At 39.6% G+C, this 20,912-nt stretch overlaps 1 protein-coding gene across 1 annotated transcript; it reads left to right on the top strand.

Annotated features, from left to right (window-relative positions):
• Positions 1 to 440: 440 nt before the first annotated feature.
• GALNT15 (polypeptide N-acetylgalactosaminyltransferase 15) lies at positions 441 to 18,820 on the top strand (the record flags this gene model as incomplete). The annotated part of the gene is made up of 9 exons (XM_010288801.1): positions 441 to 607; positions 1,288 to 1,492; positions 9,772 to 9,939; positions 10,546 to 10,663; positions 11,449 to 11,643; positions 15,333 to 15,464; positions 16,528 to 16,629; positions 17,478 to 17,615; positions 18,450 to 18,820. Coding segments are annotated over 9 exons (1,372 nt in total), but the record flags the coding sequence as incomplete, so codon positions are not given.
• Positions 18,821 to 20,912: the final 2,092 nt, after the last annotated feature.

The following is a 20,912-nucleotide window of genomic DNA, read 5'->3' as shown; positions in this document are numbered from 1 at the left end:
TGACTTATTTTACTTGTTAGTCTTAAAGGTACTGCGTTTCAGTTTACTCTTTTATGTGTTACTTGAGAAAATGTGCAAATTGGTGGAGGCTGACTCACCTTTATGCCCCTCTCTGCTTTCATCTAATTGTCTTCAGTTTCTCTTTCTTTGCCTTCTGGACCATTTCTTTTGAGCTGTGTATTTTCAAGCATCCAGAGCAGAAGAAATTATCCCAGAATACAGAAAAACAGTCCTATTTTTCCATTTTAATTTTTATAATTTTCACTTTGTATTCCAGTCTTAGATACCTTAATACTTCCTTTGCTTTGTTAGAAGTGAGCCGGTATCTTAAACTGCTTTCTGTCCCTCAAGGTTTAGGTGTAGCTTACAACTTTGCTCTGAGAGACAAGTAGCCAGTTGTACCAGTGTTTCTAGTGTCTCTCTCATTTGATCCCATGCAGGTGCCTACAGCAAGAATATGACTCCATTCTGCCTACTGCTAGTGTCATCATCTGTTTCCATGACGAAGCCTGGTCTACTCTGCTGAGAACTGTGCACAGCATTATGGACACAGCCCCAAAGGCCTCCCTCAAGGATATCATCCTCGTCGATGATCTCAGCCAGCAAGGTAGTCCCCATTTCTCTGTATGTGAGCTCTTTCTTCCAAAGCTTCAGGTAAGAAACTGTCGTCCTCCAATAAGTGTGTGAGGAGAGTAGAAGGCAAAGAGGACCCTCAGGAAGAGAGCTAAGTTCTGAGCTGGCTGCCAGGCTTCACTCTTCCATCCCTAGAATTCAGCTTACCCTTTCAGATTTGAAATATGGGGGTTTTTTCCCCATCATTTCCCACCACTTCAAACTTTCTTACTTTAAAATAAGATCACAGTATGCAAATCTTAGCCTTCCCACTGGACCAGATCTGCCGTAATAATTTCCAGACTTGGACTTTGGCTGAAGCATAGAGTGGAAAACTCCACATTGCTAAAGTAATCCAAAGTGCTTGGGAAAGCCAAACACCTGTAGTATCTCACTCTGATCTGCACCTTTTTATGAGATGACGAGAGCATCCACCTTTTGCTGAAAACAGGAGAGGAGGCTATTAAGTTTCCCACCGGAATAACTTCGCACCTAGTGAATCTCAGTTTCTATTAGTCTCTACTTCTCTTTGACATGATGCTGCTGTGGGAATATTTGGAACATGGCCTACTTGGCCATGTAAAACAAATGCCCCTAAAACATTTTACCAGGAAGAAGTAACATCTCCTACCACTTGTTGCTAAAACATTTCAGTGACTGTTCTGTTTCTATCAGGGCCCCTGAAGTCAGCTCTGAGTGAATACATCTCTAAGCTGGATGGTGTGAAACTCATCCGGAGCAACAAGAGGCTTGGAGTCATCCGAGGTCGGATGCTAGGAGCTGCACGGGCAACTGGGGATGTGCTCATCTTCATGGATTCACACTGCGAGTGTCAGAAGGGCTGGCTGGAACCCCTCCTAGCCAGACTGTCCAGCAACCGGTAAATATCCCCATGACCTCTGAGCTCCTTGCATATGCTAATTTCTGCTTGGAAAGACTTGGGTATGTTTTTAATCCTCTCTTTGTTACCTTCTTCCTTCTGGTCACATTGCTTTTATTTTCTACCTTATCACCACATGTATCACTCCGATACGTGGGAAGCAGGATAGGTCACCCAGCTGATAACCGTATCACTGAACTGTCAGAGTTTGTATCCAGTTGGAGCTATAAGATGGCTTCCTGGTGGTCTCAATTAAAAAGGTTGCAGTCTCAAGCTCTTTGGAAATTGGCAAACATCCACCAGAGAAACTACTGCAAGACTCCATTATTTTTACTCTTTAGCTGTCTCAGTCACGAAGCCAAGGATAAAATGCTTTGTCCTCCTGAGCCAGTTTGGCTACATACCAATGTCACCTGTACTGTCTCAGTTCCCCAGAAAAAATAGACTCTTCTGGGCAGCCTAGACAGTTCTAGCTAATCACTGACACCAACCTGACAGAGAAAGATACAGATTCATATTTTCCGAGTCTTTCATGTTTAGGTTGGTGCTTGGGTCTGCTCTGTAATGTATAGCTGAGCTCATCTATGCAGTCCCCAAGTCCTTCAAAGAGATTAAATCACTGAAAATGCTTCAAGAATTACATGGCAGTAAATCCTTTATTAAAGGGACTTTTCTGAAAGAAAAATGTGTACATTAGCCTGTCTATCATTACCCATAAACCACTTGGGAAAAAATGAATAATTGCTTGAGGGGGTAAAAGAAAAAAATACGTATTTAAAACTCTTATGAGACCATTAAATAGTCATGCTAAAGACCTTCAAAAGCTGTTCCCAGCACTGGAACAAGCTGCTTTTATGGTTGATTATGTTTGCTTATAAGAGAATTAATTGCAGTTTTTAGAAATTATTACATCATTTGGATGAAAACATTAAAAATGCTGCAAGCAAGAGTAATGCTGCCCTAAGATGTCAGGACTATTCTTTTCTAAAAGATGCACCTTGGAAAAACAGATTATTTTTTGTCTGCTGACTTATTAGATGGTTTATTATGAATGTATTTCTGATGAGTTATTATATGGTTTATTATGAATGTATTTCATGATTCTTCTGCCTTAAGCTATAGTCTATTGTTGATGTTCATGCAATATCTGTATCTATTGACCAGTACTTATTCAAGGCTTTATTACTGAAATTAAGAGAGTTACAAAAAATCTCAGAGGAGAGCTATATGAAGGGAGTATTACAATGGCAAGAGAGAAGTTAGGACCCCACCACAAGTGTAGTGATTCACTGTCAAAAATTATCCCTGCTGAGGGAATGCAAAGCCACCAAGCCTCCTATCGCTCTGAGATTTCTGTAGCACTGTCCCCAGGGAGTGAGAAGGGGATTCTTTTCCTCTATAGGGCCCGTACGGTCATTCATTTCTCCATGAGGGCAGAATTTAACACTGAGTTAGCTAATGGCTAATTGGATTAATGGTGCAAAAGTGGAAGAGCATTTGGATAATAGTATGGGCTAAGCCATCCCTTTCTGTATGCTGTATCAGTCACTGTGTTGGACCCTGGAAGCTTTGTCAGTGCTAGTGTGGAGAACCTGTGCCATTCTCCAGTGCACAGGGAAGACATGCTCTGAGGCACCTGGCAGTTGCTTTCCCTTGCTGTCCCTCTTTCGCCAGCTGAAGAATGGTGATAATAACACTGACTGGATAAGGAAGTTAACTCATGATTTTTCCTAAATTGCTTGTAATGCTTGTGTGGAGATCACTATGGAAATGTAAAGCATTAGCATAGTCAACTTGGCTTCATTTAGCAGTTGAGGAGCTGTTAAGTTGAATCATGTGCACTCCCTGAGACTACCCAAATGAGGAAAGTACAGTGAAAAAAAGCTTACAGTGACTGGTGAAATATCCATCTTTCCTCTTCCTAATGTACCAATCAAGCTGCAACTCATGCACTTTTGCTGGAGAGACAGGATGAGAAAACACTTAATCACCTAGAGTGAGTGAGTGAGTTGTTTGCTGGCAAGGAAAAATGCAGCCTTTCTAGAGCTCAGACCTTTGCAGGAGCTTAACAGAGCTTGAGGGAGATTTTAACTTTGAAAATTGTGATTAAGCCTAATTTTCTAGACTCCTGATCAGATCTATCACTAGATGTGACCTGTCTTAGAGCGATGCTGAGAGATCCTTGCCCAAACTGAGACGTCACTGTGAGTTGAACATACTTAAAAAAAGGGAGATACCCCTGGTTCTTAGTAGCCTGTGGTAATGACAGACAGGACAAACATGAGAAAAATTATCCTGATTTTACAGGTATGGAAATATTTGACACATACTTGGCTTGCTTTGGGTGATGACATTTCATCTCCCTATCTGATGGTTTTATTCACTAATCCAATTAAAATTATTTTCCCAAAAGTATTGAGTCTCTGAAATCATTACACGTGCATTTCTGCGCACCTTGACTGGGACTAGTTCTGTGAACCATACCTAACAAATTGACTGGGAAGCTGTGCATCAGCTTAGTAGATCACCTAGAGAATGGTTCAAATGGTTCGTAAAGCATCCCTTGATATTTTGATTATTCAAGGATGAATACCATAGGTACCTGGACAACATTAGAAAACTAGATGAGATGCCTCACAGATCATTTCATTTGACAACTGTTTGTGTTCCAGGCAAATTCCAGGTGAGTAGCATGGTGCATAGTAATGCAGCTGTGCCATTATTACAGTCATCTTTTGAGGAGTTTGCCTTTTCCAGGAGAGAGCTGCTATTTTGTATTCAGTCCAAATGTAGTGAAAGGCAGAGGGGGCATATAATGAACTTGGAAGCCTTGAAAAGGTTGTTCCTTTAACCTAAAAACAGTGACCATCATGCTGAAGCAGGATGATTTTTTAAAAAAAGATCCAAGTGTGGCTCCTAAGAATACTGCATGAAAGCAAAATGAGCCTTAATTATATCCTGACAAGGAATTCCACCTCTAAAAAAGGCATGGGCACCACAACTGTGGCAGAGGGGTGGCTTGCAGAGGGGTAGCTTGCCCTCAGGACCTTGCCCCTGCTCCTTGTTGCAAGGGCTGTTTCCCTCTGTGCTGGTACACTGCCTATACCACAGCTCAAATATTACATTAGGAGACATAAGTCTGTGGTCTTATTGAAAGAAGCCTATCTAGTTTCTAAAATTCAAAGTGCCCCTACTTAGCTCCGTGATTCTAGGTTGCTAATCTTTAATGAAAATGCTGTTAAACAGAATAAGAAATTAACATAGCAATGAAAACATATCTCATCCACTGTTTCACAGAATCACAGAATCATTAAGGTTGGAGAAGACCTTTGAGATCATGAAGTACAACCATCAACCCAACACCACCATGCCCACTAAGCCATGTCCTGAAGTGCCACATCTACGTTCGTACATACACGTTTGCTCCCATTCAGGAGTGAACCAGAGCCTCTGCTTGTAGATAAGGAATAGAAACAGTTCTTCCGTCCAGAAAATTTCTGTGTGGTTCTAGTTTTATGGTAATACCCTAGAGAGAAGGAAACTATTTTGCACTACAGTTAAGCAGCTCCTTCATCTCTTTTCATCTGATTCTCCACATAGTGGCCCATAACCCCATCTTTTCGAGCTACTAAATGCATATGCCATTTGTTTTCTACCTTCTCACAGGCTCAGGGAAGCATGATGTTATCCATCCAGAGCCCGCACAACCCCAGCATCTGAGCATGCATTTCTGTGCTACTCTCCTTGTTTTGAAAACCTTCCATATACTTCACATACAACAGCCTGCTTCCTGAGACTTCTCATTTTGCCTGATCCTTTTATATCTTCCATTTGTGAATAACACTCCTTTCAGATTCAGTAAATTAATGTTCTGCATTTACATGGTATGTTATGTGAAGATATGCTATCTCTTTACAATCTTTCACAGTTGATCAGGATCAGCAGGTGACCTATTTTAAAGAAGTTGAGGTAAAGAAACTGAAGAAAAGAATCTAAAGCTAAAAGCAAATATTACTGACAAAAGTAGGAGCAATGAGGATTTCAGCATGATTCATGGCACAGTGCCCTTGACTGTCCAGTGTTAAAAGGTATTGGATGCTCCTACAGATTTTGGTACCCCACATACAAATTTCAAATTTGAATATTTTAAGAAAAAAGAAAGGTTCAAAAGATTTTCTTTAAAATAAATAGGTTTTTTAGCATTCTACCTAGCAGAAATTTGAAATATATGTTTAGTGCTTAGCATATGAGTAGTCCATCAATTCAAGGAGACTGTTCATATGCCCTAAGTTAGTCTGGAGTTCATCTGTAAGGCAGTATTTAAGTAATCCTTTATACCATAGCTTTACCGTTCCTGATCACTGCATTTTATGTTTTTATTAACCCTATCTAATTTCAAATGTTTTGCGTTACTATTTCTGTGAAGACTTTAGCCAGCCAGCAAGGTGCTTTCAGTGAAAATGCAGCATGCTGTGGAATGAGCTTGGGTTCTCAGTTACTGAAGTTTTGACTACGTGCAGAGCCAAAGAACTTGGAGTGCCTGGATTTCCTAGCTGTCTAATTTTTTGCAAGGAATGATTCTCTCCGAAACTGGTTGAGGAAAATACATAATTTTCATGTTTGGTTTTTTTTTTTTGTTCCTCCTTATTTAAAGAGGGATTTAAACAGATTAAAATCGGTTCCTTTTCCAGAAAAAGAAAATATAAATCAATAAAAAGCACTTTCAAAAAACAGTGTATCTAAAACTTCAAAACAGATGTATTAATTAACTCTTCCTGTCCTCATGTTACTTATTCTAAAAATAGAAAAGAACATAATGTCCATGGTGACTGTAAAGGGTCATGGGAAGACATTTCATTTGCAATTGTATTTGGTTGAGAAATCCCAAACCAGGAAATTGTACTTGTTTGGGTTGCTGTTTTTCATGGAATTGTGACCTTTTGTAGTTCATGTGTGTTCCAAGCATTTGAAATATTCACAAATTAGTCAAACAGTTCAAAGCCTTGCTGCTAGTTGAAGTTCCTGTTTTTTCCTCTCCTTGGATTCCACAGAGTAAAATTAGCAGTAGTTTGCCAGTGTGTGTTTCATTTCAAAGTGCTGAGAAGCTGCTGACTGTCTGCCAGTTACCCAGTTAAAAAGAATAGCTAAGAACATCTTCCAACTTTCAATTACTTTCTGCTGCAAATTTGGATTTAGAACCACACAAACATCAAACCATCACTGAATATGCAGAAAACAGATCTTTTATTAAAAAAGCATTAATACCAAAAGATACGTAAAGCACTGCTTGATTAAGATTAAAATTGGACACTGACAGTTTTCAGATAAGATAAAGTTACTGGATTCCTCTATTTCAGATCAGAAAGACACTCCCAATATTTGAAGTTTTAAGATGATGTGTTTTATACTAGTTTCAGCAGAGCTACACCAGTTTATACTAGGTGAAAATCTAGCATTACACTTACAAACATATTCTTGAAAACTGTTAATCTTGGCATTCTGAAAGAGCTACTAAAGTGATAGCTCTAAAACACAGTTACCGGTTTGTACTGTATAATTTTGTGGGAAAGGAGATTAGATTTTATTTTGTTCTGGGTTTTTTTGTTGAATTTAACCAAGGTAGAATGTGACCTATCCAGTGAGTTATTTTCAGCTGTCTTAAACACTGTAATTTTCCATGTCATAATTTGCACATAGTCTGGATAATTGCTTGGTCTCCAAACCATCAGAATCCATTACATCACTGCAGGTATTTTTCTTGAATGGCATTGAAGAATCCGTGCCCAATAGCAAGCAAAGCAAAAGTATGCATTAAAAATAAAGGATTATTTCGACAAGAACTACTGCTGTGGTGCTTAGTCTTATGAGGAATTGCACTGATGCTAGAAGCATCATTGGAGTTTGGAGTTTTATAGTGGCGAGAAATTTAAGGTGGATCCAGAAAGAAGGACAGGTTTTAAATGGCTAAATATGAAAATGTAGGATAGTCTGAAACATCTGGATCATCTGATCCAGAATATATTGAGTGTAACTCTGAGTATCTGCATTATCTCTGTCTGAGCTATCCCGGGTATGTACATGTGGTCTAGTTTTCATGGTCGTTTTTTGAATGGTTTAGTCTACATTGCCTCCTCCAGCTTCCACTCAAATGCACCCTCCTAATATTTGTCTTAACTCTGAAATTGTAAAATAAACTACCCTGGGGTTATTAGTTTCTCAGTCCTGTTTGGATGAGAATGGATAGACAAGTAGCAATAGATAGCATGGATTGCAGCAAGTAGCAACAAACTGAGGTACAATTCCAGCTAGCCTCCTAAGCAGACAGTTGTCAGAGATGCTCGTACACTGGAGAATGCAGCAGGCTGTAGAAATTGCAATTACAGTGACGTTTTATTTTTTGAAGTTTAGTAATATAAAATCCATTTAACTTGTTAGCTTGATTTTTCTCAGCTTATCAAAGAAAAAACACGTGCTTGTGTGAGTCCGTCGGGACACTACCTTTTAGTAACTTCTAGAAGCAGTTATTTGACTTTTCATGCTGTTAGTGAGTAAAGGTTAAATACAGCTTTCAGTAGAAAGGCTCCTGCTGGCTTGAGTCTGAGGTGGTTGCTCCTGTCCTGGGTACAAAACTATATCACAGGAGTATGATCAAGAGAATCAGGGGAGGATATCTCCTTTATTATTTTTAGTATAATTTCTTTCCATTTCTTATTCTTTAGTCCTGCAGGGGAATGACAGAAAATCACTGCCTTAATGTATATGCCTACAAATGTTGCAGGTGACCATAACATTTTCTTATCTACTTATAAACCCAATGCTTGTTTCTAAGAGTGCCTATTATTACATATTACAAAGGCTGTTTTTACACCTGAATGGAGAAGTATAATCACTTCTTTATTTTAAATCTTTCTGCCTTTAGCTCATCATACAACAGTCTGCTCTTATTAGAAAACAAAGGAATAACTGAGTGATTTTAATGCTATCCAATGCATAGTTCATCTTCATACAATTCACTGAAGATCAGTAGTCTCTGTTTCTCCATGGGCTTCTAAAATTCTCTACAGGAAATGGCACCTGTGATAAAAAAAAATTGAGCTTCCCACCACCCTGATACTGAAAAAACATTACTCTACTGATTGTAAAGGCAGAGAAGATACATCAAGATTATATTAACATCACCCAGAGCTACCATCTTCCTCAGTGGGTTCTGGTCTTTGCCATGGAAAAGTACAAGGGCTCACTGCATTGGAGACTTCTGAGGTGTCCTTTCTTCATTGATTGTATTATGTTTTAAGTGTATTTCTCTCAAGAGTGATCTCTGACCAACATATAAATCTTTAAAAGGGGAGATAAAACCTTCTACTTTTTGCACCAAATAACAGAGAAGAAACAGATAATGTTTTTCTTCAACACTTCTTTTCCTGCGGTCCCTAATACCATTGCATTTATACTCTGAAAATTTCCAGATGTGATATGTCACTGACCTGGAAACAAGGAATGCTGATGGCTCTTCTGAAATACCAGTTAATTCCAAGATGATGTACAAGCACACTGTGAAATACTGTGACATGTTTGCCATGGGAAAAATGTCTGATACCTCTTCTCAGACTAATGCAGATTCAACTCGAGTTAGAAATGAACTGGAGGATTGCTGCTTACGGTGCAATGGCTCTGTTCTGGCTCTTAGAAGTAGATTCCACACTGTGACAGTGCATTTGCAAGAGCATTTTAAGCGTATGATAATATACAATACAAACAGAAACTGGTTTATGAACTCAGTGTTAAAAGTTTTTGCAAAACAAACAGCAGAATAAAATAAGGATAAGTGCATTCTTCATTGGCCTGAAGTGACAACCTCATGAAGCCTGAGGAAGATCTAGAGGAAAATCAAAGAATGACAAAGTATGTGAGGCCAAAATAATTTTTTGCTATAAAATTTGCATCCATACAGAACCTACAACATCAGAGGTTGGGGCCTCTTTAGAAGAATTTATAAGAATTCTGATTGTTAACTCTTAGCATATCCTGAGTAGCTTTAAAATGACAATGCAAGGTATAGGTTATCAATAAATTATTCATCTTTAGATTCCTCACTGCAGGCTCAGTATTCCCATACACTGAGCATCTGAGCTTCTATCAGCAGGGAAAATAAGGGCACTCAACATCTTGAGAAGTGCTTATGCTTGACAGTATCAAAAAGGAGAACTACTGTTTGCTAACACAGTAGTGATCTAAACTTATGCTTTGGCTCTGAAAATAAATTATATTCTCTTTTTCAGAAACAGTGTTGTCTCCCCTGTCATAGATGTCATAGACTGGAAGACTTTCCAGTACTACCACTCTGTGGGCCTGCATCGAGGTGTTTTTGATTGGAAACTAGATTTTCACTGGGAACCAGTGCCAGAGCCTGAAGAGAAGGTACGACAGTCTCCCATCAGCCCTATCAGGTAACAGTCCATCAGCCAACATGACTCCGCTCAGCTCAGCAGCAAAACTGTACAACTCAGGTCATCTTCCAACTAGCAGAAGAGAAATGTGGTTACTTGCATACGCTTGGTTAACATTTTTTGAAGGGATAGGTTTTTGGTTTACACTGAGTTTGTTTGGCCTTTAGTGATCATTCTAACTAGACTGCAGTCATACTTTCAACATGACAAATATTTTCCACATGTTGAGACAGCTAGTATACAACCTGACCACACAAGGTGTGGAGGTTGGTAGGGAAAGCAAAAGATGGATCATACGGAGTTAAAAGACATGTCTTAATCATTGTCTGTTTGTCTGTTGTTTTGGGTGTACATGTATGTAACATATCCCACTGCTCTGAGCCTTATTTAATCATCTCTTGACTCCCTTCTCCAAGCAAATCGTGGAATTCAGTTCCAGTTGTTCTTTCTTTTGGTTAGGTAATCAATTAATTCAAGCTTATGTGGTCTTCAATCAAGTATTCATTTTGTAATACAATCTCTATGGAAATGGTGGGATTTTCATCCTTCACATAATTCCCTATCCAAAACTGAAAGGTGTGCACTTCCAAACTATTTTCTACACAGGAGTCCTGTGGTAGCTGGTGCAGTGGTGGCCATGGATCGACATTACTTCCAAAACACTGGAGCTTATGATTCTGACATGACCATGTGGGGAGCAGAAAATATGGAGCTCTCTATAAGGGTAAGAACCATAATTAAAACATCAAGCTGTGGTAACTATTGGGCTTTTAAGGAACCTAAATGAAAAGGCAAGAAGCAATTTATAAAAGCAATTAAGTGCAGAACATCTTGGGGTATGGAGAATATCACTTTCCTCGCAGAAATCTGTCCCCACGCTCCATGATCTGTCAGGACTATACAAGAACATGCAGCAGCTGTGAGTTAGGAACATTATATCAGGAGAAGGAAGTTTCACTGGCTGTCACTATCTGCCTGAGGACAGAGTCACTGGTTTCAGTACCTTCTGAAAGCTGCCTCTTCTTTTTTGGCATGTAACATGCACCGAAGGGAGAGTAGCTTTATTTCTTTGCCAACCTGTAGTTTTAATACCAGATTGTTTATATTAAATTGTTTGCATTGTTTTTTTGCTGAATACAAAGAGTAACAGATACTAAGAAGCAATTAAAATTGCTGACACAAAGGGTATAGAGCCTTTAATGTCCCAGACGAAAGAAGGTGTGCCCCCAGGTCTCTTCACTACACTGCATTGTGCACAGAAAAACATAAAAGCATATAAATAGCCATACTGGGTCAAATCAAAGGTCTGTCTTGCCCACTATCTTCTCTGTGTCTCTGTGTCTGTGGGGAACAGTGTATGTAGAAGCACATAACAATGCTCTTGCTGTTTCCAGAAATGTGCAGGTTAGGATTTCCTGAGGCAGACTCTATAGTAAAGGAGCTTCTCCTTTTTAGATAAAGGTAATCTGAATAGGGTAATCTCTTTTTGTGTTTTCACCTGTGTTTCAGACCTGGCTCTGTGGTGGCTCTGTAGAAATTATTCCATGCTCCCGAGTTGGGCATGTCTATCGGAATCACTCTCCCCGTGCTTTCTCCTATGAAGAGGCCATTGTGAGGAACAAAATCCGAATAGCAGAGACCTGGCTGGGCTCTTTTAAAGAGAACTTCTACAAGCATGACACCGTGGCTTTCTTAATCAGCAAGGTAAAGACATCTGTAGTCGTTTGTTTCTGAGGGAAGGAATGTGTGTTGAAGTAGGTGAAGGGGATGGAATAGGGGTGGGGGTGTCTGTGTGCAGTCAAACAGTCAAAGTGCATGGTGCTGGAGATAGTCCTTTTATGAAACCTTCCAGTGGAAGAGCTGTCAGATCAGGAAGGAAAGAGAGAAGCTTGTGCCTAGGAGTTGTTTGCTGAAATTATCAAATCTCTTAGAGTATGACTCCTTCTCCAAATGACTCCTTCTTCAGCTTGCCCAACAAGGTGATTTGTTTTTCCACTGATAGTACATGGAGGGTTGCAGTGCATCTGAAATGGAAGCTAGTAGCACTGTGTGCTCTAGGGCCCTCCTAGAGAATTAATTCTTCATTACTGAAGGTCTTCCTTATTTGGTTCATGAGGATATTCAGTAATATTCACAGGCACATGGCAAACTGTGGTGTCTCTCTTATTGGAAGGGAACATACCTGAGTGGTCTAGTGACAAAAAAGGTGATTTTTTCCTGAACTGACAGACGTCCAGGAGCAACTGTCTGTAACTGAGAAAGCCAGATCTCAACATAGGCACTATTTACAAGTTACTTTTTCATTAGAAGCATCGCACAGACAGCAGTCCAGTCTCCAGGGATTTGGATTCCCAGCAGCCTGTATGCTGAGACAGGCTTGCAGCCAGGTATGTGGTGTAGCCCTGGCATGTGGCCACACTTGAACCATCTACAGGATATACACCATCCAACAACTGCAAAATGGCCACACATGTTTTTAAGACACTGTATAATCCACTGCAGATTAAGATCAGTCAAGGGACTGTATATCCCATGTATTACAAACCAGTGGATGTTTGTTTATTGGGAGTCATGTAGCTGTGGTTCATATCATTAATGTTGTTAATGTTAAGTTGTTAATAATGTGAAGTTGTTAATGTTGCTGCAGTTTTCAGGAATTCTCTGGCTACAATACCTTTTCTTGTAATGATATCCTCTCCTACAAGACAGTGGACAAACTTGTGAGCAGTTGTGAATGAAAATAGTCATTCATCTTCTTGTTCATCTAACAGTGCCATGCTTTTAAGAAGAAAGATTCACTGAAAACAGTTAGGCAGAGCATGGGTAGTGCATGGTGTGCAAAATTTCCCATTTTGCTCTTGCATTTCAGTCCTGCACACCTCGGTCATTGAAATGCTGGCCATCACCTAAGAAAGCCAGATCCAGCAGGAGCTGCATTGTAGTGGGGAGAAGAAAAGGCTCTGCATTGCTGTGGCTTCTCTCCTGTTACCTGCTCTGACCTCCTTACACACCACCAGTGGAACTGCCTCTCCAGTCAGCCTGCTGTGCTAATCCTAGAGTCTGAGACTATGGCACGGGTTTTTTTTAATTCTATTTTCACATTTTTTAAAAAGCTACTCCCTCCTTGTCTGTGTTGTAGGTTTGAATTCCAATGGCCACAAGTTCATCAATTGACTCACAAGGGTTACAGCCATGTAATTGAAAGGAGGACACTAGGCCAAGCCTTAAGATGGGCAGTTAGGTCCTTAAATCATTTAATAATTGCCAGAAAGCCTTTTGTGTCAACTCGGAAGCAATTTTCTGTACTAAAAACTACAGCCAACAATGATACAGTTTACTAGCTGTAAGCACTATGACCTTTTGCCTGAGAGTTTATTCTAGCCAGAATACTTTTACTACATCAAGGTAAAATGCTCCTTCAGCTGATCAATTTTACGATCTCTGTGCTCAGTATACCATGACATAAAAGGCCCTTTTCTCTGTTCCTTTCTTTCACAGCCAATATTTTCAGTATGTCAGTGCAGCGGGATGTTATTCAAAAGACACAAGCAAGCAAGGACATTATTGCCGCTCAGCTGGAGATGGGCCCTGCGGGCATTTATTGCACTGAGAGGGTGAGCGGAGCCACCTATTGGCCACTACCAAAATCTCCGTGAGCCTTGAGCACCGGCATCGCCCACTCCAGAAAATAACGAGTGACCCCCGTTTAGGTTGCTTTATAAGTATTCCCGTTTTATGCTCTGAATCGCATCCCGCAGAGGATGCCCGTGGTGTCAGCATTAATGCAGATGAATAAGGCTCTTCCCAGCTCCCTACTATTTCAGACATCCTCCCTTTTTGTCCTTTTCTTATATGGTTTGTTTATTTAATTTACAAGCACAGTTTCCTTTCGGATTGGTTTACAGAGATAATGACTTTCTTTACATTATTTACACCATTTATTCGGCATCAACTGCAGACTGTAACTAGTATGACAAAATGAGATTTACTACCATTGCGTTCTTCAGCCAAAGCAGAGTCTCATGAGAAATATCTCTTTAGGGAAAGCATTTTACTCCTGTATTTCCCTTTTCCAGGAAAACCTCTTGGGGCCGGGTTTGTGTGGTGCTGTGTTGCTGAACTTTGTTGCTATGCTTATTGAATCTAAGACTGATGTTAAACTATGAGGTTCTCTTTAACATATCGCAACTGCTGAGCTTTGCCTGTGCAGCTTACAGGGGCTGGCACATGGCATGATTGATCCCTGCCTTTAGAGGCTGATACCTCTCTCTTAATCTCCAAGGCCCTTTTTTTGTCAGTGTTTTCCAGGCACGTGGCAAAGTCCTTTTTTCTTTCTTACGGATGCAGAGAAATTACTAGACTGAGGAAAAGTTATTTATAGGCAATTCTTCACTTATGTCACCAATTTTAACTTCTGATTAAGGATCCAGACCAGTTCCTTAGAATCCAAGCAGGAATGTGAATGGGGAGATCTACTGCTGGCAAGAAAGAGGAGGGTGGTGAGGTGTTTTTAGTATTTGGGCACTGAGAAATTTAGAAAAATGTTTTGTGTGGTTTTGAAACTGAAAGATTAGACACTTACCTGCTTAGAGGATTTCATAACCTTGTTAGACATCTTCAGTGCTAAATACCCTCAAATTTTCAGACTGTGAGTCCTTTGCAGTGCAGTTGCCCATAGCTGCACCAAAGGTTGAAGACACTTGTCTTTTTTCAGAACAGAGTTGCTACCAGGAAGAGTGAGAGTTGAAATTGTGTGTATATAATTCAAGAAAGCATATCAATCACAGGAAAGGTTTTATGCCTTTATAGCCACAAAACATATTCGCTTACTAAATTTAGTAACTGTCAGATAATAACGTGATAGATTATATTTTGGGCTAAATTCTGTTATCACTTACATCCTCTGATTGTGGAGGACTGATTATAACTGGGTAATTTGGGCTCTTAAAGGCCAGGAAATTGAATTTTAATCAGTGGGGCAAATTCTGTCCTGAATGACAATCTAATACAATTCCACTGATTTCAGTGCAACAAGTATCAAACTTGGCCCTGACTTTTTTAATTAAAAAGATCACAAAGACTGACTTATCTTGCAGTATAATAATAATTTTTAGAAAAAATACTTTCACAGTGTATGCTACTTGTGAAACATTTACTTTGGTTACAATGCCTGACTAAATGCTGGTTTAGCACAAAGTTGAAGGAAGGCTGGTCCTCCTCCTTCACATGCTCATGAGAGATATATATCAATATCTATTACATGCAGCATAGAAGAGGTGGTGGAAGTAATTTCTATGCAGTCATTTTCATTTCTAGCATTCCTATGTGGTCATTTTCATTTCTAGTATCTCTAACACTAGTAACCTTGTTGCCCCTGTGCTTTCTCCGTGAAGGCAGAGAAGCCAGACTGCAGTGAGCGCCTTCAGCTACAGAAGAGACTGGGCTGTAGAAATTTCCAATGGTTTATATCAAATGTGTACCCTGAACTCTCCCAACCTGAAGACACACCAAGATTCTCTGGCAAGGTAAGACAAAACACACTATAATGACCAGTGGTTTTGCATTGTTCGGAGATCCCAGTATCACTTCCATGTACCAAGTAGTCAGGTGAGCATACAGGAAGAGGCTGTTTCTGCTTTGAAATGTTTATTGTCCAAACAGACAATGCAACAAGGATGAGAGGTCCAAATTCTCACATAAACATTGAAAGCCAGCCAGCAGCTGAACCCAGATTGTCTGACTCAGTTCAGTGTCACAGCTCAGAGTACCCTAACCTTAGGTTATTTAGGTGCCATTACTAAAGGAAGAGAATTGTGTTGCCTCATGCAGATGCCAACTGCAACAGCAGCTGAGGTATCTCTGCACTGCCCTATGTGCATGAAGAGAAAAAAGTATTTCTTCAGTCCTGCACTTCTCCCAAGAGCAGAGGTCGTAGCAATAGCAGTTCCTCGGCAGACTGTGTACAGGAGGCAATATTCTCAAATTTTTTTTAAAAACACGTAAGTCCATAATTATCATTCATTAAAATACAAATTTTTTCCAGGCAGCCTTAGTGGAAGGGATTTTCCCCCAACAAGGCAACAAGGTCCACTAATTGAGTCACACCCTGGTATCTGTAGCCAGATTTTACTGTGTCCTTTTACTATTTTGTCTGTTCTTTGTTATCAAAGTTTGCTTAAGAGAGTGTAAGAAAGAACTGAGTGTGGATCACAGGATTTGTCTCATGTTTTTTTCTTCTAGAATATCTTCATTTTTCTGACTACAGTGCCCAGTTGAAGTGCAGTTTTCCATTAGCATAAAATTTTTGACATATTTCTTTTAACTATCAAAATAGTTAAAACCAGGAGTGGGTATCTAACTTAAACAAAACTCACTGGGTAACACTGACCTTTGACTGTGAGACTCTGCCTTTTATAACAGATCAGTTTGCAAGATCAATATGCAAGATCTAGTCTGAAAGAAAAAATATTGCCTGAATTACAAGCAAAAAAGTGTATCATAAAGGGATACAATCACAAAAAAGTTAGCTGAAGGATATTTTGTTTGTATCTGATTGTGCTTTACTTCAGTATAAACCTTTACTTACAGCTTTACAATACTGGTGTTGGCTTCTGTGCAGATTACAGACCTGGAAAAGCCATTGCAGAAGGCTCTATCAAACTCTCCCCTTGCAGTGACAGCCTCACCCAGGTACTCTATACTTCAAGTATATAGGCACTGTATCAGATCTAGGGAACCATCCAGAAGACAGTCGCTCCAACATGTAAATGGCTGGCTTGACATTAGTGGAAGTACTGATGTGTTCAAAATTAGACATGTGCTAAGGCAATGATGCCCACTCTTCTGCAGCTGAGTGTCATTTGAAAAATGGCAATGTTCTGTGTGTCACTGAGGTCAGATGATAACGCACACTTTGCTCCAGCAGACATCATTAAGTGCCTGTTTGTAAGTATATTTGGTAGTGTCTGGAGAACAGAAAGTCGGGGAGTAAAAAATACGTAACAGTTCTAGAGCACTGGGGATGGGTTTCCCCATTAGTGTTTAAACTGCAGTCAGAGACGGGAGTAGACTCTCTTCATGTAGACTCCCAAGCAGGCGTTAGACTAGCAAGTTCATGCATTAAGAGAAGCCAAACCAATACAGGCCAACTACAGCTATTTACTCTAAGTCCCAAGCAAGTTTTGCTGCTCACACTGAACTCGGGGTGAGCTGCAGGCAGATTTCTAACTGCAGTGTGTGTGGACACTGTCAGAAACACCCTTCTGTTCAAATATTTATTAAACTAGAAAATTTTATTATAGGATGGGTTTACTTTATACATAATTCCAGTACACAAAGCCTTTCCTTAGGTAAATAGTTATGCCAGAATTAGCTAGCAGGGGGGATTGCTTTGCAGGGTCAAGGCTGTTGGGTCTCTGTCACTCATGTTTGTGTTGCATCTTAACAAACATATATAGGAAATGATTTTTGGAATTAGCATTTAAAAATGAATGGGGATGTCCTTCCACCATTGTTCAAACAAACCCTCCCTTTTCCAGCACTTTGAATATAACAGCATGAAGGAAATCCGGCTTGGTTCTGCTCCGCTGTTTTGCTTTGATGTCAGACACGGGAAGGTTATCCCTCAAAACTGTACAAAGGAGACAGACAACAAACAGCGCTGGGATGTCCAGGAGGTCAGTAGTGACTCTGCCATGAGGGGAGGGCAGGTGATGGTGACTGTGGGTGATTGACAGGATTTGTGTGTGGGGAAGGGATGAGGTATCTGAAGGGCAAGTTTCACTTCTGTACCATTTTCACTCAGGAAATTTAGGATGCCTTTTGCCCACTGTTTGTCTTACTGGCCTTATAGGAATAGAATCAGAATCAGTGGTTGTGAAAATACGAGCAGGGCAAATCCTTGCCCACTTCTTTTTGAATGAAGACGAAGGGCCTGGGAACCCTGAATCCTCCCAAATGAGAGCCCTTTGGGAGTAGGGGAAACTTTAAAATTCTTCCTGCATTGTAAGAGAAGAGCAAACTTCCTATTAGAGGAATTTAATATTATTCAGTGGACTTCACCCAGCAGAGCAGGGACTCCCAGGACAGCCTGGGAAAATAGCAATTCCTATAGATGCAGGGATGCTGCAATCCTCAGGTACAGTTCCTACTGTAATTTGTTTTGATTCCTAAGGGAAGCACTGGTCCTTTTGAAGTTTTGTGGCCTGTAGTACTGTAGTTGATGACAACCTGTACCCATAGGAAAAAAACAGTGGTGGAAAAGAGATTTAGTGAATTCTGCACCCTACCACTCCTGTCAGCTTCAAAAGGAGCTATGCATGCTCACCAGGCCCTGGGCTCAAACCTAAACCTGATCATTACATTTAGCACAATACTTAAAAAATTTTGAACAACCAGTCATTACTAGTGATCTATTGTATGTAAAAAGCTTCAGAAACATGGCGTAGCTTTTACTGGAGATCCCTTATTTTTAATTTGTTCTTTCTTTCCCTTCTTCTCTCGTCTTGTAGAATGGAATGATTGTCCATGTCCTTTCTGGCAAATGCATAGAGGCAGCAAAGAATGAAGATGAGAAGGACTTGTTTTTGTGTGTATGTAACAAGAATGCAAACCAGATGTGGCAATTTGAACGTTCCCATGTGCTGCATCAGAGATAACTGACAGGTCGCTGTGGAGGTCAAGTCTCTAAAATTTGACATTACTTCTGCTTGGGATTTAAGATACATTCCCTGCATGGACAAGAAAGATGTTTGTGTTTGCTGCAGCATGCAGGGAAGTTAGGAAGGTCTTTCCTCCGAAAGCCTGGCTCAAATAGTTGTCACCAGTTCCTGGTTTAATCAGCTGTAGCTAAAATTTCTATTTATTGTGTGAAGCAGGGAATAAAGATACTGTGAGCATCAGTAGATTCTCAACTCTGTTATTGCAGAAGACAGTTAAATTTGCTTTTTAAAGGAAACATGGAGAATTGGCTGCCAGACAGCTTGTCTTTAGCATATTCTATGACTTCTGAGGATACAGGAAAATGAATGTTTGTGAAACTTTTGAAACTGTAAGAGAAAGCCAGCCAAACCAGGATAAGAGTTTAGCCTTATTTTACAGTGCACTCGACTCATATAAAACAAAGTAGGTTTTGTATGCATAAAAATAGTAGATATTTTCACATGTAATAGCTAGAATCTTGTTTTCCAACTAGCCTGAGCCAAATTTCTACCCTCTATGAGACTGCACAGGGCATAAATTAGCACTTAATTAGGCACTAACTGCTCTAATTGACTTGGAATACCAACAGTCCTCAGTGTTTGGCACACCCTTCCTTAAATTCTTCATCCACAGTAATTTGTATGAGAAAATGAGCCTGAATTATTAACAATTTCTTTTTTAGTTTTAATGAAATTTAAGAACTCTTCAGGAAACTTTTGCAGAATATGGACGAAGATTGAACTAGATTAGAAGAGTAACAACTTATTTTGAAATAGAAAGTATCAGTATCAAGGCATCCATTTGCTCTTATAAAGCGATGGGATGAGCTCATTATTACACCAGTGACAAAAGTGCTGCCTGAAAAGAGCAAATTAAGGGAAACGACTGGTTTCAACAGTGGCTACCTAGAAAGAAAATACTGGTGCCTGCTTCCACTTGCGTACTGCTTACTGCACTAAGTCTTTCACACTGTCAGTTTTACCAAGATCTTTTAGATTCTTGCTGTCATGGGTCTTCAAGCTGATCCTCAAAAGACAGTAACACGCAAAATTTTCTAAGCAAGCTTCTGCAGAGCCTGCATGCCCACTGACCTCCTGTCTTTCACAGAAGTGAATGAGAGTTCATGCTAGGTAATGAGAATGGTCTCATACAGTATGCACTAGCAAAGCAAACTTCTGTCGGTATTTTGTTCGGGCACTTTCAAGTTTGGAGTTAAAACCAATAATGATGACACTTTCCAAGGGCCTGCTAAGACAGGACAAAGATTTGGGAGTCTTCCCACATCAACATCACAGCTGATTTACAGTATGAATCAGTTATAGCCATATGTATTTATTGAAGGGGAAGGGCATCATTAATGAAACAATTTGTTTTTGAGATTTTTTCAAGAGACAGAAAATTGTTTTTTTTTGTAAAATATACAGAACACTGTTTGAACTTCAGACAAAAGAAGGAATAGCAGAATATTCTGCTCAGAGCCTTCCAGTCACCTGCTCTTGGTAAAGCATAATGAATTGGTTTCAAGCATATAACAATGGTTACAACAGAAGACATGAACAGCGTTCTGTGTTGTGTTGTCTAAAACATTTCCCAGTGGGGTCTCTGTTTGCTTTGAGTGCTACAGATTCCACACCATGTTCAGGCCTCACTCCAATCACCTCAATTACTACTTACTCCTTCTTTGATAGCATCAGAATCGAATACCATTTGCTGCTGTGTCATTTAAAATTCCTGTGACATTCTTGAAAATGCTTCAACTTTCAGCTGAAAGGATGGTAGCAACTTCTTCCAGAACACCAAGTGATCCCTGATCGATGCCCAAATCTGGGGTGAGAAAAGAGAATTTCTAAAATTGCATAAAAACTCAGTGAAATGCTGTTTTAATGACATGTTATTCTTTTATTTTAAATTATAAGTATGCCAGATTTTTAAATTATGTATTATTTATTATATTTTGGACGCTACACTGGGAATATCATTCCTTCAGCATTTAGCTTAATGTTAAAAAATGTGTATACAAATATGATAATTGATCACAAGTGGGATTTATCACAAAGAAGAATGAAAACATTTTTTGTTTAGAGAGGAAATGTTTGGAATTAAACTTAAGAGATGTGGACATCCTCATCATACTGCTTTTTAACATGGTGATAAAAACCTAGGAAATAAGGTTTGCTGTGGATATATGTACAATAGAAAAACATGTTACATAATACCTCTTCCAACAATAAAATGAAAATATATTGTTCAGCACCATTTAAAAAATAATTGTT

Source organism: Phaethon lepturus, unplaced genomic scaffold (assembly GCF_000687285.1).
Source record: "Phaethon lepturus isolate BGI_N335 unplaced genomic scaffold, ASM68728v1 scaffold43056, whole genome shotgun sequence".
Classification (NCBI taxonomy): domain Eukaryota; kingdom Metazoa; phylum Chordata; class Aves; order Phaethontiformes; family Phaethontidae; genus Phaethon; species Phaethon lepturus.
This window is presented reverse-complemented; position numbering and strand designations above follow the sequence as displayed.